This window comes from Podarcis pityusensis (genome assembly GCF_964106645.2).
Source record: "Podarcis pityusensis genome assembly, chromosome: 4".
Taxonomy (NCBI): Eukaryota; Metazoa; Chordata; class Lepidosauria; order Squamata; family Lacertidae; genus Podarcis; species Podarcis pityusensis.
This window is the reverse complement of record NC_138027.1, coordinates 16,990,638-17,015,976: the sequence shown is the minus strand read 5'-3', so window position 1 is coordinate 17,015,976 and position 25,339 is coordinate 16,990,638. Positions and strand designations below refer to the sequence as shown.

The window sequence follows — 25,339 nt, the reverse complement described above, 5'->3', positions numbered from 1 at the left end:
GAAGAAAAGAATCAGTGTTTTCTCAGAAAGCAAGCATGATTTTTAGTGAATGCTTAGAGGTGCTTGTCATTGGTGAGGAGGCAGGTGCAGTTAAACTCTGCTTATGCATTGATCATTCCATTAGGTGTGATTGGATCATTCTGCCATTCTCTATGCCAGGATCCCAGAATGGAGGAGGCTTCCCGTTCTCACTGTATGATTCATAGTGCCTTTCAAATCTTTCTGGGGACAGGTAATTCTGCCTCAATCCATTCCAGAGGATGTGTTTGGATAGATAAGTTACTATAGATACCAAGATTGCAGTAGAATTGCATGATCTCAAAAACCAGTCAAAATTTTGAGTCACCACGCCAGGCTCAAGCCTTAGCTTGTCTTCCTCCATAGGTGGGGCTGTCACTTTTCTGTTCAAAGAAATGAACAGAAAAACCAGTAATTTCTTTATGACCAACAGAAAACCAACATTGTCACAAAGACCAAGTTTATGTGTTCTTAGGGCTGCAGGTTTTCTAAAGGAAACTTAGAGGGACTTTCTTTTTTGTGTAGACAACATGCATAGGCCATGCTGATTATGACTTTATGCTGTTATTGTAACAAATGTTAAAGAAGTTTCAATGCAAAGCAGTTGTATGCATGTTTACTCAGGAGAAAGTCCTACTGTTTCAGTGAAGCTAAGTGTCTTTAGAGCTGTAACCCGAGGTGTTTGTAACCTGAGGTACTACTGTATCAGTTTTATACTTTGCCTATAGATTGTCATTGAGTATTTTCCTCTTTTGGATGTTACTCTTAGGTCCTGACTCTGAATCTCCTTTTTTCAGTCTCTTAATGTTCAGTGGTGCAGCTGCACTGTTGAACTGTGAGGAGTCCCGTGGGTTTGGGGCACTGGTATGATTGCAGAGATGAGGCCTTCTACTTCTACGTAAGTCCCCTGCTAATATTTTGTCTCCCCTTGTGTGAATCCTTTTATAGAATTGTGTCTGTATGGTTGTAGAATTCGGGGAGTGCAACTTCTGACTTTTGCAAAATGCTTCATTGTAGTATAATCGCATAGTAACATTGTTATGTTTCCCCCCATGTTTAGGGATGATGAAGAAAATGCTACATTTAAAATTTTAGTTGCTACCGACATTCATCTTGGGTACTTGGAGAAGGATGCGGCTCGTGGAAATGATACGTTTGTAACATTTGATGAAATATTGAAACTTGCTCAAGATAATGAGGCAAGGCAGTTTTATAACACTTTGTAAGGTTAGCATCAAGGGACCAGTATTTTCTAGAAAGCAGTGTCATAATGTGCCAACAGCTCTGTGTGTACCATGTGTAGGCCATGGATGGGGAACTGTTGTCCCTTAGATGGTTGCTGAACTGCAGCTTCCCTCATCCCTCTGGGCCACCGGGCCACCTGACTGATGCTGAAGGGAGCTGGATTTAACACAGGTTCCTCATCCTGAGTGCCTTCAACCATAAGCAAGGATTGGAATAGTAATGAAGGGCTACATGTGGCAGGATATTTTACTTAAATGGCTTCAGAGATGTGACATGTTGCAGAAAAAATTGTTAAAATACAGATGGGGACATTATGGGAATAGTAATGTGGTTCTGCCAATGCATCAGTTTCTTGAAATTTCACTGTAACATATGATGTATTATAGCTGATTTTAAATAATGAATATATTACTTTTACAGAGTTACAAACTTAAATATTTATTAAAGACTCAGTATAAATTCCTGGATAAATTTGCCCTTTTATGTACTGTTCTCTGTTTAATGACTTTTTGAGGCTAATCAATGCTGAAAGAGTAAGATTAATTTTGATTTTTAGATTTTGTTTGCACTTTAAATTGCTTTCAGGTAACCAAAAACTGCTCAGAGGAATTTAGCCGTTTAATATGATGTATATAATGTTATTATGAATAATAAATACAATAAGAATGTAATACTGCCAATTTATTTATTAATAATCTTTGCAAAGGTGCATGGTTTTACCAAACGGAAGTAAAAAATTATAAATGGAAATGGTTTTCAATATTTTAAAATAACTTTTCCCTTTCCTTTTTATAGGTGGATTTTCTTTTATTAGGAGGCGATCTCTTTCATGAAAACAAACCTTCCAGAAAAACATTACATACTTGCTTAGAATTATTAAGGAAATATTGTATGGGCGACCGTCCTATACAGTTTGAAATTCTGAGTGACCAGTCAGTTAATTTTGGTTTTAGCAAGTAGGTATCTTTATGATAAAACTGACTATCATAGTTGTAATGTTTTCTAAATAGAGTTTAATAAATGATAATAATTATTCTGTGGCCATTCATTTATGGCATGTTTCAGTGTAAAAAGTGATGACTTGAGCAGTGATATTTCTGTTTATAAATGAACTTAAACTTTGCTCTCCTGTTCAGGTTCCCTTGGGTGAACTACCAAGATGACAATCTCAACATTTCTATTCCAGTTTTTAGTATTCATGGCAACCATGATGATCCAACAGGGGTAAGAATGTTATACAAAAGTTGATAACTAGTAGGGTAAATGAATTATTGGATATGACAAACATTCAGAAGATTAGTAAAGAGTTTAAACATCAGAATCCAGCAAACATTTACGCATTGATGTCCTTACAGTACAGCCCTAATAATGTCTACTTAGAAGTAAGTCCTATAGAGGTCATTGGGGCTTCCAGGTAATTTGGGTTAGGATTGTAGCCTTAGTGAGATTGCAACATTGGTGCCTAGGTAAACTACTGTCTTAATTCTTGTATGAAACGGTTGTGGTGGCTTACATTGTAATTTTGAATAGTTGCATTGAGGTTTTTAAATGATTTATGCTTTTTAAGAAGGCATAAACTTGTAACATAAGGTGCTGAAAATGTGGTTGATGTGGCTCTCTGTTTCCTTTGTTGGCCTAGGATAAAACATGCTTTTCAATGGCATAAACATGTACACTTACCGTGTAATCAATTCTAGTTTATCCTCTTAAGGTCCACAAAGATATTAGTATTTAGCATTTTAAATATCGTTTGTGTCTACATATATCTCTGTTCATTGTTTGTGGCCTATTGATGGCCTGAAGAAGGAGGGAAAAGAATCAATTCCACTTTACAAAAGCTTTCTTACCCAGATGCCTAGCCCCAGAGGCTGTTACAGGCACCAGGCTAGTAGCTATTTATAAGCCTAGTTTAGCTGATCTGGAAAAGAACACAAGATTTTCCTCCCTTAAATGCTTTACATTGGTTGGGAAACCTGTGTTCCTCTGCTTGTTGCTGGACTACAACTATCATCCCTGGCTGGCTGTGGCTAATGGGAATTGTAGTCCAACATTTGCTGGACCACATTTTCCTCATCTGTACTTCATGTGTTTCTGGGCTAAATGGTGACCAAGCCAACCTTTGATAAACAAATGCTAATTGTAGATATTCCTTCATCTATCTTACAGGCAGATGCTCTTTGTGCTTTGGACATCTTAAGTTGTGCAGGACTTGTGAATCATTTTGGACGGTCACCATCTGTAGAGAAGATAGACATTAGTCCTGTTTTGCTTCAGAAGGGCAGTTCCAAAATTGCTCTTTATGGATTAGGTATGCTATTTTTTTTGGAATGGTGGCAAGGCTTTAATGAAACCATAACATCTTGGAGGAACATCAGGTCTGGCCTGAAGATGGTGAATTTTATTTATTAGAATTAGCTTTATGATCCTGGGGTGTAAGATTAGTGGAGTTTGATTTGGAAAACCTTAAGTCTGTTGACCAGCTTTTATGGTTTTCACCAAATGAGGGGAACCTAGGTTTGATGTCTCAAACGTTTGTAGTAGAGTAAATAGCTCTTTCCATTATACCTGTCAGTAAATCAAAAGGGAAAAAGATGGTAAGCAATGAGTGCATTAAAAGTGCTTTGCATTTAATAATTAAATTATTTGTGGATCATTGAAAACCCTATCCATTATTATTATTATTATTTAATTAAATACTGACTTTCCCCCTCTATCTTCCTGGTTCATTAGTGCTGGTCTGCTTGCTGTCTCCTTCACCACATTTGCCTATTTCTTTCATTCTCCTACTTTTCTACAGAAACCTGAGTGCCCTTGCCATACTACTATGTGGAAGTCACACAAACACCTGTTGTTTTTTTAAATCAAGTGATGTATTTAAATTTTACTAAACAAATACAGTGGTACCTTGGTTTTTGAACATCTCCATTAACAAACATTTCTGTTTTCGAACACCGTAAACCCGGAAGTAAATGCTTCAGTTTTTGAACACGCCTTGGGAGTCAAACATGCCGCGCAGCTTCCACTGAGTGCAAGATCCTGAGGCCTAGCTGTTGGCTATTGAGTTTTCGGTTTCCGAAAGTTTCAGAACTCGAACGGTCTTCTGGAACGGATTGTGTCTGAAAAACGAGGTACCACTGTAAAAGGAAGTTCATGTAGATTGTAGATGTGAGGCAAATTGGCCTGAGCTGGTAGATAGCACAGTGTAGGAATACAGCAAGCTGGCTTATACTGAGATGGAACCATTGTTCCATCTAGAGCAGTATTGTCTACATTGACTGGCAGCAGCTGTTGAAGAATTCAGATAGGATTCTCTCGAACCAGGGACCTTCTGTGTGCAAAACAAATGCCTCACTTCCGAGCTACAGCACTTCCCCAAAACAGAACAATAAACTCTCGAGCACATGGTTCCGGAACCTATTTTCCCCAGATTTCTCTGCTGTTGCTTTGGCCTGCCAATTTCTCGTTAGCATGTTTTCCCTGCTTTGCTTCCATCCAGCACTTGTATTTCTTTTAGAAACTGTTCTGGGCGGGGGGGATCAGGTTTTAAATATTCTAGAAACCTAAACAATTGAGATTGCTGCTCTCCTTTTAGTCAGGCTTGAAAATAAATACTTTGGCAGTAGGCAACCACTTCCTGCCCAACTCACCAAGCTCAGGGCTCCCTCCTTCACTGGATGCCATAGCTCATGAGTAGGCAAACTAAGGCCCAGGGGCCAGATCCGGCCCAATCGCCTTCTAAATCCGGCCCGCAGACGGTCTGGGTATCAGCGTGTTTTTACATGAGTAGAATGTGTCCTTTTATTAAAAATGCATCTCTGGGTTATTTGTGGGGCCTGCCTGGTGTTATTTACATGAGTAGAATGTGTCCTTTTATTTAAAATGCATCTCAGGGTTATTTGTGGGGCATAGGAATTCGTTCATTTCCCCCCCCCAGAATATAGTCCGGCCCCCCACAAGGTCTGAGGGACAGTGGACTGGCCCCCTGCTGAAAACGTTTGCTGACGCCTGCCATAGCTCCTTACTGCGTTTCTTTGACTAGGACACACAGCACTGGTCTGGGGGCTACCAGCCTTTCTTTTGTCATGAGTGCAGCCTTGGCAGTTCTGCTCTGTGTCATTTTTGGACAGGGAACTCAGTGCAGCAGCTTGGGGGGCAGTGATGACTGTGTAGGAGAGTGTTGGATGCCGCTTGGCTGCTGACCCAGGACATGCTACTTGCTGAAAGTGAATATGTAAGTGGCAAGTTGCAAGGCAGTTTTAGACATTTTCTAAACATTGGCAACTTTAATGCAAACCATTGGGCTGGCAAGGATAATTTAGTCCAACCTCTTGCCAATGAAGGAAGTTTTTACTGCAGTACAGTATGTCATTTTCACAGTATTTCATCACAAACAACTCACTACAAGGTAATTATTATGTCCGTTCCAGGATCTATTCCAGATGAGAGGCTTCACAGAATGTTTGTGAACAAGCAAGTGACTATGCTGAGACCAAAGGAAGATGAAGATAGTTGGTTTAATCTGTTTGTAATTCACCAGAACAGGTACTGATGTTGTGTTTTTGTATATTCTGTTGGCCCACAGGGGCTGGGGCAACCCAGTCACATGGGTGAGGTACAAATGATGATGATGAAATTTGTACCTTTCTCTCCCCCCTCCACTCTGCTCAGCCTTGCTTTAAAGTTGTCATTTTGCTTGTTCTTTGATGACAGAAAAAAGATGGTGGACTACGATACCAGCTCTGCACAGCTGATGTGAATATAGAGTACTTTTCTGCTTTTGGAGGGACATAAATAATAATAATAATAATAATAATAATAATAATAATAATAATAAAATTTATTTATATCCCGCCCTCCCCAGCCGAAGCCGGGCTCAGGGCGGCTAACAACAATAAAACAGTACAAAAGTACAGCACAAACAACACTCTAAAATCATTCATTATAAAATTAATTAATATAATAATCTTAATAATAACCTTAGGCAGCAGGTTTTAACTCTTTAATAGGGAAGGGACGCGGGTGGTGCTGCGGGTTAAACCACAGAGCCTAGGGCTTGCTGATCAGAAGGTCGGCAGTTCAAATCCCCGCGACGGGGTGAGTTCCCGTTGCTCGGTCCCTGCTCCTGCCAACCTAGCAGTTCGAAAGCACGTCATAGTGCAAGTAGATAAATAGGTACCGCTCTAGTGGGAAGGTAAACGGCGTTTCTGTGTGCTGCTCTGGTTCGCCAGAAGTGGCATTGTCATGCTGGCCACATGACCCGGAAGCTGTACGCCGGCTCCCTCAGCCAGTAAAGCGAGATGAGCGCCGCAACCCCAGAGTCGTCTGCGACTGGACCTAATGGTCGGGGGTCCTTTACCTTTAAAATACCGTAATCCTTAGGGTAAGGAATAGTTGCTCTTAGCAATTTGAAAAATAAACAACTTTTATTTATGTGGGACCCAAAGTTCTCATTTGAATGATGGCTTGCTCTTGTCAGGTGAGTAACCTTTTCTGTTACCTGTGTTTATAAATAACAGTGGATAAATTTTGCTTTTCATTCTGGCTCCTTGGTGTGGATGGGTCACTTTTGATTATGCAGAAAACGAGGTTCAGTGGTGGTAGGATTGCATAAGGCTATGGGGGACTTGATCTGGGGACTTAGCAATAGGACCCAAGTGTCCTACTCTCTGAGTCAACAAAGCAGATTGCAGGTGGAAGGAGTTGCTGGGCTATATTCCTGTGCTTCAGTGCTACCCTTATAATGGCCTCTTACATTTGACCGTTGCTGATCTGTCTGCAACCTGAACTTCTGTCTGTCCTACAGCTTTAATTTAATTCGCCTTTCCTTACCTTTTGAAAATTGTACCTGATACACATGTTTTTGCAGTTGTTAAAGTGGAATTAAATATTTTATAAACACTTACTTTAACTGGAATATTTTAGTTTAATATCAGTGTAAAACCACCTCCTCAGTTTTGCAATTACGTTTGTATGTTTCCTTTTGTACAGGAGCAAACATGGTGCCACAAATTATATTCCGGAACAGTTTCTAGATGATTTTATTGATCTCGTAATTTGGGGTCATGAGCATGAATGTAAAATAGCTCCTGCCCGAAATGAACGACAACTTTTCTATGTGTCTCAGCCAGGAAGTTCAGTGGTCACATCTTTGTCACCAGGAGAAGCTGCCAAAAAGTATGTACTTAGGTTTTATTTATTATTTTGTCTGGTTTACTAAATGAGATCTTGCAAATTACCGTATTTTTCTGCCCATAAGATGCCCCCACGTATAAGATGCCCCCTATTTTTGTGGCAACAACCAATCACCAGTCCACCCTCGGCACTATCCATGTATAAGACACCCCCTAATTTTTTTTAAAGGAAAAAAACCTAGTCTTATACAAGGAAAAATATGATATTCTTTGCTTGCTCTCACCCTTTCGGCTTGTTTATAAGGTGAAAGCAGGGGACTCTAATTTCTATTCCTGGTGAGGAATTAGAAGATCTCCCCATCCCTTAAGCCCTGCCCCTTAGTTTTAGCTGCTTGCTCCTACCTGAGTCCCATAATCTGCTGAGCTTCGAAAACGCTGTTCTAGAGAAGGCTTCAGGGCTCTCTCACTGACAGATGGCAATTCCTGTTGTCACAGTACTAGGACTGTCTTGTGCCTTCCTTCCTACAATTTCAGTGATTTAACAAAGGGTCCAGAACCTGACTTGACTTGTGGCTGCTGACTCCCCAGTTGTACTATCTGTTCTTGGTACAAGCATGCCATATACCATTCAGCTGAAATGTCTACAAGAAGGGGGAAGGCACTGAGCCTCTTTTCTGTGTCCCCTGTTTTCCCCCAGTGGTGGAACTGGACTGACATAAAGTGGCAGGTAGAGAGGGCTGGGCTAAGGAGAACAAGCTCTGCATTGTTCCAGTCCTGGCCAGGGAGGGCAGGGTATAAATATATTATTATTATTATTATTATTATTATTATTATTATTATTATTATTATGGAGAACAAGCTCTGCATTGTTCCAGTCCTGGCCAGGGAGGGCGGGGTATAAATATATTATTATTATTATTATTATTATTATTATTATTATTATTATTTATTTGTGGACCCTTCCCTAATAGTGATCTTGTAAACTAGCAAATTGAACCATAACTGATTTCTTTGCTATGCTCCTTTGAAACAAACAAACAAACACACATTCAGAATCTTAGTAGCAGAATAGTCTCCATGGGCACCAGCAACCTTTAATCCAAATGGCTATGGAGCAATTCACCCAGAGACATGGAGAACTGCACAGGAAATTTTTGCCATGCAAGGTGCAGAGTGGGGGAATCTGGCATTTCTTTCCTTAAGTAAAGGAAGGAAAGATGGGGGGCCAGTTATTATTGGAGGAGGCCCTGTTCTCTAGGGCTAAGAGGCAGTCTCTGGTATAACTTCTGGAGGAGACTGGACTGCCTTTGGCTCAAGTCCCAGTTCAACTGCCTTCTGACGAAAGACAGACCTCGAGGAGCTCATGCACTGGCATGAGAACCAAATTCTAATTAGAGAGAGAGAGAGAGAGAGAAGGAAAGAGTGTCTGTGTCATCCAAGATGCAGAGTGCAAGAATCTGCCATTGTTGTTCTCTTCTTAAGAGAACATAATACAAGTAAATAGATTTCTGTAGCTTAGGTAATGTAGCCTTGTTTTATCTCCGGAAGACAGAATTGCGATTGTAGATTTACTGACTACATTTTAGACTAAAAACTGCTTGCCTGGTGCTTGTAAGTTCCCAAACCATTTGCTGAGCTGCTGAGATACTTGAGGAGGAAGTTGTTGATAGTGAATGCAAGGAAAATGGAAGGTCATCTGGTCTTGGTGAAAGAAACCTGTGAAGGCAGAATAAGGTTCATGATGGGGTAGGGATTACAGATGGCAGGTTATTTCTGTTAAAAATGTAAGTCAGATCTTTAGCTGCAATGGTCTGCATTAAGCTAAGTACTCCATTCACTGCCCATTTGTATAAGGACCCAGATCCATTCTGATTATTCCCAGTGTGAACTTCTCCTAGCCATGGCCCTTGAACTCCCTGTCCACCTCTTAAGGCTCCTATAACAAGTAACAGCTTTCCATCATGTTGACAACTCTGTGAGCCTAACAGTGATCATGGCTGAAATAAATTCTCAGGGTATATGCCACACTCGATTTACCCGGCTTTGCTCAATGCATTCCAGACATGTTGGCTTGCTGCGCATCAAAGGCAAAAAAATGAATATGCAAAAGATTCCTCTCCAAACAGTACGGCCTTTCTACATCGAGGACATTGTTCTTGCTGACCATGCTGACATCTTTAATCCTGACAATCCTAAAGTAACACAAGCAATACAAGCTTTCTGCATGGAAAAGGTAGGAGCTGGAAAAGATAGGAATGGGGCCCGAGTCCACTATGGTTTCGGATATTAGGAGTGCTATCTCACTGTGTATGTGGACACTTTGTATGTGGGTTGTAGTATTGTAGAATATGAATGGTTGATAGAGTTAATGTTTGAGGCTGTGAATAGTAGTAGTGTTGTCAAATGGATAGTGAGAGAGATTGGATGAATAATTGCATGTTGTGGGGTTTGAAATACTTATGTCATACTGCCTTGTAGTTCTTTCAGCCAGATGGGCAGGGTAAAAAGAATAAAAATGTTATGAATTATTATATTATATTATATTATATTATATTATATTATATTATATTAGGATATTGCCTTTGTATTCTGTTATGTGAATAATTTGATGCGGTTTTTTGCACTTAATTCTGCATGTAAACTGCTTTGAGATCTTTTAGATGGTTGATAAATGGAAATAATAAATAAATAGCCAGGTATGTGGTTTTTCCCCTTTCCATTTTTAAAGGTTGAGGCCATGTTGGACAATTCAGAAAGAGACCGTCTTGACAACCCCAGACAACCAGATAAGCCTCTAATAAGATTACGAGTAAGATGGGGCTCCTAATACGGTTTTTTTTAAAAAAAAAATCAAAAAGCAATGTAGCAAACATATTGTTAAACACATTACTTATTTTAAAGTGCTCTTGTTGGGCATGCATTTTAGGGCCTCCCTCCCCCTTCGTGGAGTGGCAGTACGTGACTATCTTGTCTGCATTCCTTGAAGCAGTGGAACTGAGGCACTTGTGGAAAATAATAAGGGGTTTAAAAGCCATCTAGCTATTTAAAAAAGAGAGAACAAATGCGGTTTTTGATGTTTGAAACAATTTCTGTTTGCTTGTAAAAGCCTGCTGTTGAGATGAATTATTAAAGATGGTATCTTGAATGTTTTGCTGTATTGTAAACACCAGGATGGTTAGTTAGATATTCACAAGGGCATTAGTTTAAACTGATGAAAATTGGATCATTTTAGATGTTTGGTTGCAGAGCCCTATACCTTTAATGCTTATTTTCTTCTCTCTTTTTTTGAAGGTAGATTACAGCGGAGGCTTTGAACCATTCAACATTGTGCGTTTCAGCCAAAAGTTCATGGATAGGATAGCTAATCCCAAAGATATCATACATTTTTTCAGGCACCGGGAGCAAAAAGAGAAAAATGGTAAAAGAATGAACAATAATGTAGCTTCTACAGAGAATTATAACAAATATTGTTGATGGGGAAAAGAACATTATTCATGGAAGTACTTTGGTGTGGCAACAATGTATCTGAAGCATTGCAATGCTTCTATACAACAATAATGTAGCATTGTTCTGTAAGCAGAAATCCTTTGTTGACAGGATGTGTTAGTTTAATACCTCTCTGAGTATGATTTAAACATTGGGAACAAACCAATATATATCATAAAATATTAGTTACCACAGGTTAGCAATTGTTCTGTGTTAAGGTCAGATATTCACACACACACGGACTGTTCTTTTGAATTATTTTACCCTGCAGATATCCATTTTGCCTTATTGTAATGATAATTTGGGGTAGCAAACCATTTCTCTACATGGGCTAAAAATTGCATCATTTTTCTTTGTTTTAAAGATGAGATTAACTTTGGAAAACTGGTCCACAAGCCTGCATCAGAGACAACAACTTTGAGGGTAGAGGATCTTGTTAAACAATACTTCCAGACAGCTGAGAAGGTAAACTTATTATTCAGAATTTGAGGTGTTGTTTCCTTGTTATCTCAGGTTGAATTTCTGGTTTTAACGCTAATTCAACAGCAGGTGCATTTTATTTCTCAAAGCCTTATAGCTATTGATTTTTCATTCTAAGAGTCTGAAATTGTGTGGAAGGAAAAAATCTAGAAGAGGAATAATGTTAAGTTTTTTGAGCAAAAAATCAACAGAGGCTTGTGGCCTTCAAGAAAAAGAGATGATTCATATACAACAGCAAACCATTATGTGTTCTGATGTGTGAATTGATACAATCTGATAAACCATGGTTTGTGAGTCGCATAATTTGAAGCTGGTTTGCAGACCAGTTTGCATAAACTCTTTCGGCATTGCACCCAAACTGTCCAATAGCAATTTCTATTAAAATACACAAAATAAGTAAATGATGCACAAAACCAAGTCCAGGTCTTGCAGCAGTCATTCCACTAGACCCGAGAAAGCACTGCAAAAACAGTTGTTGAGCTTCTGCTGAGCCGTTTTAAAAATATATATATATTTATTAAAGATTTCTTAGTTTGCTGAGCTATTGAGCTGTCTTTTGAGGAATTGCCCCTGGCTCCAGCCCTCGCTTACTTACCGTATTAACCTGTGTATAAGATGACCCCCAATTTATCACTAAAAAAAATCCAGAAAAAAGGTCGCCTTATACATGGACAGCTATGGTATCTTTTAATCTGAGGCCTGAAAACAAAGTAAGGAGCAATTGCACCTCTGGGGGGAGGGAGTTGTGCATATGGCATGCCACAACAGAGAAGGCCCTGTTCTGCGTTGCTACACCACAAACTAACTGGAACAATGAGCAGGGCCTCTGCAAATCTTAATACAAAGGTGGAGAACCTTTTTCTGAAGGTCAGATAGAAAAGCCTGGAGGACTGCATAGTACAAACCATTGTTTGGTCTTACACCTGAACCAACACAGGCTGATTTATTACACTATGTGCTTTTGTAGTCAAGAACCATAAAGCTTAGGGTGGCATTCAACTAAATAATTGTGTGAGCACAATGACTTCCCCCTTTAGCCAATAATTTTCAATCACTTGCATTTCGGCTCATCTTAAGTCCGTCCCGTCCCCCCCCCCCCCCCCCGCCCAAGCTTACATAGTTTCACTACCCAAGAACACCAGTTTTAAATAAATCTGGGGTATTCAATGCAGTTTCTTGTTTGTCTTTCTGCAAGAAAGTGCAGCTTTCCCTCCTGACTGAGAGAGGCATGGGAGAGGCAGTGCAAGAGTTTGTGGATAAGGAGGAGAAGGATGCGATTGAGGAGCTGGTGAAATTCCAGCTAGAGAAGACGCAGCGGTTTCTGAAGGAACGCCATACAGATGCAGAGGAAGCCAAAATTGATGAAGAGGTTAGTATGGAGCATGGGTAGGTAAACTAAGGCCCGGGGGCTGGATGCGGCCCAATCGTCTTCTCAACCCGGTCCGCGGACGGTCCAGGAATCAGCATGTTTTTACGTGAGTAGAATGTGTCCTTTTATTTAAAATGCATCTCTGGGTTATTTGTGGGGCCTGCCTGGTGTTTTTACATGAGTAGAATGTGTGCTTTTATTTAAAATGCATCTCTGGGTTATTTGTGGGGCATAGGAATTTGTTCATCCCCCCCCCCATATAGCCTGCCCCCCCCACAAGGTCAGAGGGACAGTGGACCGGCCCCTTGCTGAAAACATTTGCTGACCCCTGTATGGAGGGACTTACCTTTCTTGAAATGACAGTGGGTAGCAATATTTGGGAGAAAGAAAGGTGTTGGAACTTCACAGTTATTTTCTGTAAACATTCAAGGTCCTCACCCCACTCCCAATTCACCGTTCTGACAAGCCGATCCTTTTTACTAGCGTGTTCTGAAGGTTGGAGTATTAAAAGATAATCCAGCCCCTTAATTTATGCGACATTTTATTAAAGTGACTGAGTGGCATTGCCATTTTAAGCCACAAGATGGCAGCAAAATAGTATAAACGGGCTCTACACAGCTGGGTGCCCTCCAGTTGATTCAGACCCATCAACCTTAACCGAGAATGACGTAATAGCTGTTGGATGCATTTACTAATGTAAGTCATGAAGGTCAAGCTCTACCTATCAGCATCTCAGCATGCCCCCCCCCCCCCCATTATTTGTTGTTTTAATAATGGAAAGAGCAAAACAGTCCCGTTCTTTTTTACCCTGAAAGTGTAAAAATACATAGTTTCCGTAGTTACCTTTTACCACTTCAACACAGGTCCAACGCTTTAGAGAGTCGAGAAGAAAAAACACCATGGAGGAGGACGAGGAAGTTCGAGAGGTAATTAAGCTGAAAAAATTGAAAGGATCTAAGGTGACTTGGGCCATCATAGCTGTCAACTTTTCCCTTTTCTTGCGAGGAATCCTATTCAGGATAAGGGAATTTCCCTTAAAAAAAGGGAAACGTTGACAGCTAGTTGATTGGCTTGAATAACATTTCTTTAGAGAGAGAGAGAGAGAGAGAGAACTTCCGTATGCAAGCAGTAGCTTCCATTGTGTCCAAAATGTGTATCGCAATGTGCTGACATTCATTTAAATATTTTACCCATTTCATATTTCTTTGGTAATAAACATGTTCCCCAAACTTTGCCCTGATCACATGGTGTTGCAAACTGTGTTTAATTAAAACTGGAAGCAGAAGCTTCCAGACTACTCCACCTCAACCATCACTGAGCCCCAGTGGGAGTCTCATTCTTGTGAAGCACAAAACTCTGACTTAGCTGCTAATACAAGTTGGCTCCAGCAAAATAGATACTTTTGAGTTCTCCCCTCTCAGCTACCATCAAATCACAAATTGTATCTGTCTACATTGGCAAACCCAAAGATCCAGAGTTTTCCATCACTGCTGGATGCCAAAACACGACTCGTAAGAGGCACAGTCTATGGGTTCTAATGGTTTTTACAAGGGATTGCCTAAAATTTGCCATCAAATTATAGATCACCGGATTTGTTCAGCGATTTGTTGATGATTTTTTGGGGGGGGGGGCATCCTTTGTAAAAAACATGTCTTGAATCAATGTTTCATTGTGGCAAGGAATGGATCTGTGATTTTTTACTGTGTGGTCTACCAATGTAAGCTCAAGATTTTATGGTGATGATGGGAACCCTGTGTAAAATCATGCAAATCCAAGAATATCTGTTTTAATTTTTCTGAACCTGGCAGGTGTGTCTGTGTGTGCACGTGTGGGATGGTTGTGGTCACTTGTTCTTTCTTGCTTCCAAGAGAGAAAGAACCTTTTAAAAAGGGAACCTTTTAAAAAGGGAAGCTTTTAATTTTAATAGACTATTGTATTTTAATATTGTGTTGAAAGCTGCCCAGAGTGGCTGGGGAAACCCAGCCAGATGGGCGGGGTATAAATAAAGTATTATTATTATTATTATTATTATTATTATTATTATTATTAATATTACCAGAGAGGGTGGTGCCCATGGTGCACACTCAAAAGTTCTTGGGCTCAAAAAGGTTTTTCAGCATTGATTTAGTATTATGCCTGAACCAACCCCCTGGGGAAGGCAGATGAAACTTCGATTTTTGTTCCAGTAAGGCCATTAATATGCTTCAACATTGGTTAACACTTTTCTCTCAGGCTTTAAACAGGGCCAAAGCTCATAGATCTCAGGGAGCTTATAATGCTTCCGTCAGTAGTGATGATGACCTCATGGATGTGGCTACCTCTGGTCAAAGGGCTAATGATGATTCCGATGATGATGATTTGCCACCCAGCAGAGGAAGAGGGAGAGGTCGGGCAAGAGGCGGTAAAGGGCAGAACGTAACAGCAAGAGGAGCATCTCGACGAGGAAGAGGAGGCCAGTAGCCTTATTGTCCTTTGCAATTGCAATCCCAAGATTGTGGGATTATGATGGTGATGATAGTAATAATAATCATATATACATAAAGCTCTGAAGGGACGCTGGTGGCGCTGTGGTCTAAACCACTGAGCCTCTTGGGCTTGCTGATCAGAAGGTCGGCGGTTCGAATCCCCGCAACGGGGTGAGCTCCTGTTGTTCGGTCCCTGCTCCTGCTCACCTAGCAGTTCAAAAGCATGTCAGAGTACAAGTAGATAAATAGATACTGCTCCAGTGGGAAGGTAAATGGCATTTCCGTGCGCTGCTCTGGTTTGCCAGAAGCGGCTTAGTCATGCTGGCCACATGACCCGGAAGCTGTACGCCGGCTCCCTCGGCCAATAAAGCAAGATGAGCACTGCAACCCCAGAGTCGTTCACGACTGGACCTAGCGGTCAGGGGTCCCTTTACCTTCATACATAAAGCTCAGTTTGCAAATGTGCACAGTTTGCTAGGAGAAAAAAAAGGGCCATATGTTATCCAACATGTGTCCTGTTAACCTCCAGACTGGTGGAATCCTTTCCATGTGTGAGGAGGATGTTGTTGTTGTTGTTTAGTCGTGTCCGACTCTTCGTGACCCCATGAACCAGAGCACACCAGGCACTCCTGTGAGGAGGATACTTATGATTAAACAGATCAAAGAGGGAGTGAGAGGTATTTCTTAAGCACACATCCATTCTATGATGTTTTGCATTGGTGATTCATGTTCAATTTCCAGTTTTAAGGAAGCATTTGCTGATAGCTTTAATCTTAGATAATTTTCTCTGCCCTAGCTCTTCTCTGTCAACCCTTTTCATGCTGGGGTGATACAGACACCTGCCCAAAACACCAAACACTTGTGGCTCTTATGATTGCAAGAAACCTCTCACTGGCCACTACCTTTTCCTTAGAGGAATTCTATCTGCACATTCATTCATGGAAATGGCAGAGACTATTTTACATTTGCATGCACATGCTTTCTTGAGCATGCACTACTCTATAGTTACTACAATGCAGACCCTCTTCTTACTTCTTCAGGCCAAAATAGAGCTTCCTTTCTCAGGTACAGGCTACCATTCTTAGAGCTGAGTGTGTCGTAACAGACATGCATAGCGAAACACAGAGGAAAGGGTTGGATCACTCTATCTGCTGCACCATAGTGGCTCAGTTAACAATTGGAGAAATGTAAACATCTGAATATTTACTTTTCTGTTACTGCAGGAGGCACTGGCCAGGACCAGATGATTAGCAGCAGAACATATAAATCTGCACCCGTTCCTACAAAGAATATGTCCATCATGGATGGTATGTTCAGATTGCAAGTGAACCCCTATATCATATTGACATGCATGTCCAAAATTATTACTCTCTTTAATGATACCTTAAGAAAATAATCCACTTGATGTTTTTGATGTGTCATAGTGTCGTACATGTGTCATTTTCAGAGGTTTAGTTGTCTTAGGGAGCAATCCTATGCACAAAAAGCTGGTATAAAGCTCGCCAATGTAATTTAAGCCAGTATAAAGTTACTCCAGATCCAAATCTGGTCCAGCGGTAGGACTGCTGCTGTTGTTTTACCTAAGCCTGGCAGATGGAAAACAGGCCTTTAATATACTGTTCTGTGCCATGTTACCGAGACAAATGGGCTGAGGATCCAGCCTAATTTGATAACCTTTCTGATTCTGCCCCTGCTACACCCCTATTTGGGGACTGACACTAGCCTCAGCTCAGATGGATGAGCAAGTTATTTGATGCATCTTCGACTGAGCTAGCGCTGGGAACTTAACACCAGCTGAGCTGATGACCCACTGTATCCTAAGCTGTTCATCCTGATGGATCTTTCCATAGGGTTGCTCCCCTAGTCTGTGGCAGCAAGAGTCTTGTGGCACATTAAAGACTCACAAATGTATTCTGGCATAAACCTTTGTAGATTAGAGTCTACTTAATCAGATGCATGAAATGCTATTCTCAGTTGGCATGGGATGGAGGAAAAAAGGGTAACAGCGATGTTACAGGTAGTTGGAAATTTAATACAAATGCATACTGTCTGTAATAATTATGTTAAAACTTAAATGTATATAAAATAAGCACAGTCACCAGTCACAAAAGCAGCCTTGGTGATGAGAATTCAAATATCCTGGCATTGCCAAGTGAATTAACACATACAGTGGAATAGAAGCCCACTATCTCACATTAGATCACAAGTGATAGAACTTTCTGACATGTTTTCATTCAGCAATTTCGCACTGGAGTTTTCCTTTTGAAGTTCCTTTGCACTTTCACGTTAGTTGAGTACCCTTAGAAGTTGATATGTTCTCCGGTTGTATTCTGCACATTTCTCTCTGATATCAGACCTGTGTCTATTTATTATCTTTTGTGTAGAGACTGACTTGGTTGTTGTGTTACGGCTCTGAGGGACATTGTTGGCAGATGATAGTGCATGTAACTTTGGAAGATAAGCAGGCGAATGTGCTCTTGATGTTGCTGCTAATTTTGTGAGGTCCTGTAAAAGTTGCCCAAGTTAGATACAGGGATAAAGTTGGTGGCTAGAATTCGTTGCAGGGTGTGATCCCGTCCATAACACGAGGTACCACTGTACCTGCAAGCAAAGACAGGCCTACCACCTGTTTTTATTTTAGGGAAGCATTCTGCCCAGGATGGGCATGTTTGATAATACCTATCTGCTACTATATATAACGTGTGTGTCAGCCTATATACGTACCTGCTTTCTTATGGGTTAATTTGCCATTTCTCGGTAAAAAGCAATCTGATGCACAGCAGCTACTTCTAGATATGCCTTCATAGCAATTCCAGTTGTTCATGCTCTACAGGTACTAATGGTGAATGACGTTTTCAGGCAGCTAAGAAAATAAAGCGCTGTAGGGAGCTGACCTTGCACAGGATTGTGCGTTGTGATCACAGTGTTAACCTGTGAAATGTAGGCTTCCCATGGAATTATTGTGGGTTGTACGCCAGTGTGATTTTCACATTTTATATTTTACGTTTAACTCTCCTGTTTTATTTACAGATGGGTAGCCGTGTTGGTCTGCCATAGTCGAAATAAAAAAATTCCTTCCTGTAGCACCTTAAAGACCAACTAAGTTAGTTCTTGGTATAAGCTTTCGTGTGCATGCACACTTCTTCAGATGTATCTGAAGAAGTGTGCATGCACACGAAAGCTTATACCAAGAACTAACTTAGTTGGTCTTTAAGGTGCTACAGGAAGGAATTTTTTTATTTCTCCTGTTTTATGTCGGTTTGCTTTCTAGCAAGAGAAGTGAATAACCCACTGCTTTTTATATCTTCTCAAGGTTGAATACTAGCATTCTGTATTCTGTATTCCTCTTGGCACAAGAGGATAGAGCAGCTGTTCAGGCTTTTTAAAACTTACTTGTACCAGTAGCATGTCTCATTCTTATTAAGTTAATTCACAAGTAACTTGTTTTGGTGTTTTTCACCATTTTTAATTATCTTATAAATTCCCTTGAGACAGTTGTTTGGAAGGCAATTAATAAATTGATGATGGGGAAAATAATAATGATGAGAATAACCGTCAATAATTCATGTTACTTGCAGTAAGGGTGTTTTCAAAACTTGCATGTTTTTTGTTGCATTTTGTGTACTTAAAAACCACTCCGTATGATTTTTTTGTTGTGATGCTACAAATTTCCACTAAGCTCCTTTGATTAATTTATAACACCCTACAGCAAAACTTATCACTCATAATTTATTCTAGCTTTTAAGTCGTCAAGACAGCAACCTGCCCGGAATATGCCAGTCAAGAGTTATTCAGAGGTGAGTAGTTATTTCATGGATATTAAAGCAGAAGATTTCCTTTTGCCTGTTAGCAGCTTCTTTGTATATATGTATTCTTGCTTGCATGCATTTAAAATACACACACACACACACCTCCTTTCCACTAAAAAGCAGCTCAAAATGCAAAATAAACGATTAAGTGGATTTTACTTGATATTTTGTCTAGAAAAAGGAGAGAGGATCTTACTTGTTGGCTTGTGTTTATTTCATAAAATTTATACTCTGTAAAAAACACACACCCTTAAAATGGCATGCAAAAAGATAGTAAAAGTGATGAAATAATAAATCACAACCATACTTTAAAACTTTACAACATACAAAACTGATTTAAATTACCTAAACTTTCTAAGCTTGTCCGAACAAGAATGTTTTTAGCAGGTGCTGAAAAAGAGTACAGTGAAGGTCCCTGCTTGATCTTAATATGCAGGGAATTCCAAAGTGCAGGTGCTGCCGCACTAAATGAGTCGGTGCTTACAAATGTGGAACAGGTATTATGTGGCATTTCTGGTAATGTCAATTCCTCTGAGCAAAGCGGTTGAGTGAGCACATGAGGCGTAAGGCAATCTCATAGGCAGGCTGGTCCCAAGTTGTTCAGTTTTTTATCTGTGTTACAATTACCATTAGATACTATTGTTCTTTGTCTTTCTCTTCTAGGTAATTGAAGATGATGACTCTGATTTGGAAGAAGGGTCTTTTACTCCTTCCTCCACTGCAAATCAAAGGTTAGTTAGTGCATTCATTTCCGTGATCTTCTAGGTTGCTTGATAAATATGTACAAAGAAAAGAAAAGCAGAAAGGCAACAAGTACAGGAGAAGGTTGCTGAGCCCACTGTTTTTTCAAACAATCTTTTTGTGTCGTCTAATTGCAAAAGATTCTGGGCACCTTGAAGCTTGCTCTACTTTCATCGCCTGAAAAATGTTAAGAATTGTAATGTAAAGAATTGTAAATTGGGTGGTGTTCCATCTGCCCACATTTTGCATGAGCTTCTTTATAGACAAATGAATTTTTAACCTGTGAGTATTTACCGTATTTTTCTGTGTATAACATGCCCCCATGTATAACAGTATGGGACTCCAAATAGAGAAAATGGGGGGAGATTGCCCCCGTGTATAAGACACCCCCACTTTTTAGCATTAATTTTAAATAAAAAACCTAGTCTTAAACACGGGAAAATGCGGTATTTATTTAGGCTACTTTCAGCTCACCCTTCGTTCCAAAGGATACTAGGGAACAGACAAAACTGAAATGTATCACATAAAGAATAATAAAACATAGAAGCAGACACATACAGAGACATTTGGGGCAGTGTGTGTGTTTGGGTAAATGCCTGAATATGGCTTACGATTTGTATTTATCAAAGTTTGCTGAGTTCAGATGAAATGGTAAAGTGTGGTTTGCCACTAAACCAGGATCAAACGCTTCTAACTGCTGTTTTTAAAAGCAGGGACATGCTCTCAGGTGCATGCTAATGATGCTAAACTATGATTAGGGTTTTGAACAGCCCTCTTATCTTAGCTTCTCTGTTTTTATTTTACCAAAAGTGTTTATCTGGGTGTTTACAAAGAACTACTTCCAAGCATTGCCAGTAGAGGTTTCAACTTTCCCCCTTTGGTTGGAAAGTTATTTCCCCTCCTTCCCCCAATCTCTGCCATATTGCACACTGCTTGGGCATAATGAGTTTGTTACACAAATGTAGTGGCTCAGCACAAAGTGGCAAACGGGGTTACTTTTCAGCCATAATATCACTAATTTTTAAAAGCGACCTTGCTACGAAAATATTTTCATATGGTTGTTGTTGTTTAGTCGTTTAGTCGTGTCCGACTCTTCGTGACCCCATGGACCAGAGCACGCCAGGCACTCCTGTCTTCCACTGCCTCCCGCAGTTTGGTCAAACTCATGCTGGTAGCTTGGAGAACACTGTCCAACCATCTCGTCCTCTGTCGTCCCCTTCTCCTTGTGCCCTCCATCTTTCCCAACATCAGGGTCTTTTCCAGGGAGTCTTCTCTTCTCATGAGGTGGCCAAAGTATTGGAGCCTCAGCTTCAGGATCTGTCCTTCCAGTGAGCACTCAGGGCTGATTTCCTTCAGAATGGATAGGTTTGATCTTCTTGCAGTCCATGGGACTCTCAAGAGTCTCCTCCAGCACCATAATTCAAAATTTCATATGGTAACCATCTTCAAATATCTGAAGGGCTATCACATGGAAGATGGAGTAAGCTAGTTTTCAGCTGCTCCAGAAGGTAGGACCCAAACCAATGGATTCAAGTTACAAGAAAGGAGATTCTGACTGAACATTAGGAGGAACTTTCTGGAAAAGACCATATCGGAAGCTAGCAATTTTTAAGCAGAGGTTGGATGGCCATCTGTCACAGATTCAATAGCTGTGATGACCACATGGCCCTTAGAGGGCCCTCCCAGCTCTATAATTTTATGATTCTGTGGGTAATCTCTTATTTATTTCAAATATGATATTGATGATGTGTGACTTTCAGTGTGATGCTTTGTGATTTTTAGTGCTGTGCTTTCATTGATGGTGACCAGTATCTCCTATTTATAATGTTTAGATCGTTTGGAGCATCAGCATCTAGCAAAAGGAGCTCACAGAGCCAGGCATCAAAAGGAGTAGACTTTGAATCCGATGAGGTACAAAAATATTTTCTCTTCAGTGTACTTCCTTTAATTCGTATATAAAATATTACTGGACGATGCCATGTATGTGTGTTTTTAAAGTTTCTTTATATGCGTTTAGTAATAAACTTGCTTGTTCCTAACTTTATCTTCAAAACCTGTTCCATTATGTCCATTAGCTTGTCTCTCTGAAAAAGGGTAGTGTTCGTTTATTTATTTCATAAAATTTACATACTGCTTGTAGGAAAAGCCCTCCACGCAGTTTACAGAAAACTGTAAAATAATCAGAAAAAAATATTTGCAACCGCAATTTAAAATATGCAGAAAGTTAAAACCACAAAAAATTGACTAAGACAAATTAAAATGCCTACAGACTTTCTGAATATCTGGGTAGGCTTGTCTAAATAAGAATGTCTTCAGCAGGTGCCGAAAGGAATATAATAGGTACTTGCCTGATCTCAATAGGCAGGGAGTTCCAAAGTGTCAGTGCTGCCACATTTAAGTCATCAAGTTCCTACAGATGCAGTGCAGGTACTGTTTGGCACTTGTAAAAGTGCCAGTTCTGCCGATCAAAGCAGTCAGTCATTAGGTGATGGCGAGAAAACCCTGTTAAAAATGAGAAGCTTAAATTCATATGCTTCAGTTTTGACAGGCGAGCAAATTCCTCCTAATTAATGCCTGTCATGGCTCAAATAACTGTTGTACCCTCTTCCCCAACAACTAGGAAACAGGTTCTTCGAATAAATATTTCGCCGCTGGTTGAACAAGGAGACATATTTCTCCTCCCTAAAGTCATTCTTCCTCAGTGAATGGTTTCAGATAACCATTGCCTCACCTGCTTCCCCACAGAGCTGGCCCATATTTGGCAACTCCCTTGGGTGTCAAAATGTGCTGGGTTTCAGTCACACTTTCTGCACTTTTTAGTTCTTGTTTTTCTTGGTGGAATAGGGATTCTAAACAGTGATGGCGGTGCAGTACACTCCTTCAGAAATCTAGTTACTTAGTGCAGTTAACTGATGTGGGACACAGTGGTGTGACAGTCACTGAGGTCTGGGAAGGCCACTTTCCTCTTGCCTAATTGTGGTGACTCACACACTCTTAGGCTGGACTCCCACAGTATGGAGCATGGCAGTGAGCATGGATTTTGCAGGCAGCTCTAATAACAGAAGAACCTGCTTTGCAACTGAGAGCAGGACCGCTGAGTCTGACATGTTGCCTCGTACAGGTCATGTGCACTCATGCCAGGAGGAATGCAACTGATAAATTTGAGGAAGTCTGGCAAGGGTTCTTAGAATTATTTTGAAGGCTGATAACAATGAGAAAGAATTGACTGGATGCTCTGGTTGGTTTTGATTGAAGTATATTTGCAGAAAGAACATGGATGTTTTCCCTTGGTCTCCTTGTGGGTCAAACCTCGCAGATCCCTCTACAGAGTGCTGTATCCTAATACTTACATTCCATCTTTCCTTTTATTTTTAGTTTGACTCGGTAGTTTTGTCCAATTTCAAAATGATAACAAATTTTCTGTACTATAGCCAAAACTGTCTGTCACGTTTTTCACATGCTTTTTTGTGTTCTTGTGAAAAAGGTTCAATAAAAAATTAAAATGTACAAAATGAGATTGCTCTCCTTGGAAATGTGGCCTTCTTGATGTCTTAAAATGAAAGTCTCTTATTATTTTACAGGATGATTCTGAGTTATTCAAGAGCACTTCAAGAAGAAGCAGACGATAATTTCAGAGCCCGCTGTATGGAAGGATAATACAGGGGAAAGAAAAAAACCCTCTGGAAATTCTGTAAAGGAATCTTACGATCTATGCAGCTTTTCTCCATTAATTTCACAGTTAATTACATGTTGCCTTGAAATGTTTTGCTTCCTTGATGGGGGAGTAATTGTTACTTATTCTCCATATGTAGTATCACTTAATTCAAATGGCATTTCTAATAGCTGAACCATATTCCTCCCCGCCCTTGTTTAAGATAGAATAACTACTCAAAAAAGATGATGAGGCAGTGGGCCCATTGCCTAGGCCATTGCTGAGGAACAGCCAGTGATTTTTAAAATTCCATTACCTTTTTATATTACAGAGGAATAAATGAGACCTGTTCTGTAAGTGAATCGACAGTGCTCTTGCTTTCTTTGTTTCTTAAACCTTAAACTTCAGTCATAGAGGGAATGCTGACAGTGTTAAGTATTAAATCCATCTTGGTTGCTTCCTGTAAGCAGGAGGCAGTAAGCAGGGCTTGCCAAGTCCTTGGATATAAAATGTGACTCTCATTCCGAAACTGTTTATAAGCTTAAAAGTACAGTTCAGCATGAAGAATCTCAGAAAGCATAAATAGCTTTAGGGTAATGCCTTATTCTGAATGCTCTGCAACACTTTCTTAGCAATTCCACCAGCTGGCTACGTTGAGCTGGTGCTGGTTGGATGCCTGTAATTGTAAGAAAATTTGGCAGGGATTTAATTGACATGGATAGAAAGTAGTAAATTGAGATGGTACATGGATAAAAGGCCATAGCCCCATCTGGCGTTCCTTATTTTTCAGTTTTTCCTCTGTTTTGTATCTGCCCAAATTATGGCCATTGTTTCATTGACTTCAGAAACATCAGTCCGAAAGAAGGGTACCTGAAGATAATTTCCAACATAAAGAGCCGTGTTGGATTTGGTAAATGTTTGAGTGGAGCGGTATATTTTTACATGGAAAGTCCATTGGCAACAACGATGATATTTTTATAGACATTTCAACTGTCTTAGAAAAACACATAGGAGAACAAATAATGTCATTTATGTGTTATGGAACTGTTAAATACTGGGGTTTTCTTAAAATTCTATATTTTTCCTTCTCATATTATCAAGATTTTGGGTGGGTTCATAATGCCTCCTTAGAATACTTCTGAATTTTGGTTTGGTCTTATCAAACATAGAAGCAGAAAAGAGGCTCTTGATTATACTGCAATAAGGAGAAAGGTACAGTGAATAGTGTCTGCATTGAAGTACTTATTTTCTTTGATTTCTCTGTGGAGTGCCTTCTGACCTGAAGCTCCAGAAACCTCCCCATGCTTCATCCACAACCTGTTTCCGTCTCCTTGTTGGTCAAACCTACCAGCTAGAATAGAGATGTGTTTCAGAAACTATTATTCTGTATACAGCCATTTTGCAAATAAATTTTAAAAAAGCAAGGTGGGTTTAACTTTAATTGCCTATTACCCATTTTTTATAATTGTGATTACCCTGCCTGACATAAAATAAACGGAGTATGTACAGTTAATACTGAAATGGCAGAAGGAAAAAGCTGCAGATACAAACCCACCGTTGGGGGTGGAGACTGGAAGCCTTGTGAACCATGAACGGAGTGCTCCCCAAACAAGCAGAAGACCAAGAAACAATATTTACAACCAGTAGCGAAGCTGCATGCCCTGCTACCGGGGGCGGAGAGCAGGTGGGGGGAGTGGCTGGGCCCCCCCGGGGGCATGGTATGCCGCCCGCGAGGGAATGGGGGGGCATGATGCGCTGCCTGTGGGGCGTGGCGCCTGGTGCTGGGGGGGGGGAGAGATGCTCGGAGCATGTCCGGGGGGCTGCCGCGATGGCACCCTACCGGAATAGTGGTGCCGGGGACGGTCCACTCCCTTCGTTCCTCCGCCAGTGTTTAAAACATATCCGCAGCAGGCTATATTTATCAGGATCAAGTACAGTGGTAC

At 40.4% G+C, this 25,339-nt stretch overlaps 1 protein-coding gene across 5 annotated transcripts in view; it reads left to right on the top strand.

Moving 5' to 3' along the window:
* Nucleotides 1–24,820, top strand: part of MRE11 (MRE11 homolog, double strand break repair nuclease) — a 28,326-nt gene extending 3,506 nt beyond the window's left edge. The window contains exons 2-21 of one of the 5 annotated variants that reach the window (XM_081002070.1): nucleotides 125–232; nucleotides 831–916; nucleotides 1,079–1,217; nucleotides 2,059–2,219; nucleotides 2,400–2,487; nucleotides 3,430–3,571; nucleotides 5,691–5,805; nucleotides 7,252–7,437; nucleotides 9,456–9,627; nucleotides 10,123–10,203; nucleotides 10,686–10,812; nucleotides 11,245–11,345; nucleotides 12,556–12,729; nucleotides 13,593–13,655; nucleotides 14,962–15,181; nucleotides 16,418–16,501; nucleotides 18,933–18,991; nucleotides 19,667–19,734; nucleotides 21,577–21,655; nucleotides 23,326–24,820. In XM_081002070.1, coding sequence (XP_080858196.1) covers nucleotides 885–916; nucleotides 1,079–1,217; nucleotides 2,059–2,219; nucleotides 2,400–2,487; nucleotides 3,430–3,571; nucleotides 5,691–5,805; nucleotides 7,252–7,437; nucleotides 9,456–9,627; nucleotides 10,123–10,203; nucleotides 10,686–10,812; nucleotides 11,245–11,345; nucleotides 12,556–12,729; nucleotides 13,593–13,655; nucleotides 14,962–15,181; nucleotides 16,418–16,501; nucleotides 18,933–18,991; nucleotides 19,667–19,734; nucleotides 21,577–21,655; nucleotides 23,326–23,373 — 2,139 coding nt within the window. In that variant the 5' untranslated portion in view covers nucleotides 125–232; nucleotides 831–884 and the 3' untranslated portion in view covers nucleotides 23,374–24,820. Of the gene's footprint in view, nucleotides 1–124; nucleotides 233–815; nucleotides 917–1,078; nucleotides 1,246–2,058; nucleotides 2,220–2,399; nucleotides 2,488–3,429; nucleotides 3,572–5,690; nucleotides 5,806–7,251; nucleotides 7,438–9,455; nucleotides 9,628–10,122; nucleotides 10,204–10,685; nucleotides 10,813–11,244; nucleotides 11,346–12,555; nucleotides 12,730–13,592; nucleotides 13,656–14,961; nucleotides 15,182–16,417; nucleotides 16,502–18,932; nucleotides 18,992–19,666; nucleotides 19,735–21,576; nucleotides 21,656–23,325 lie in introns of those variants that run through there. The other 4 variants (XM_081002068.1, XM_081002067.1, XM_081002069.1 and 1 more) reach the window with 4 other exon arrangements.
* Nucleotides 24,821–25,339: the final 519 nt, after the last annotated feature.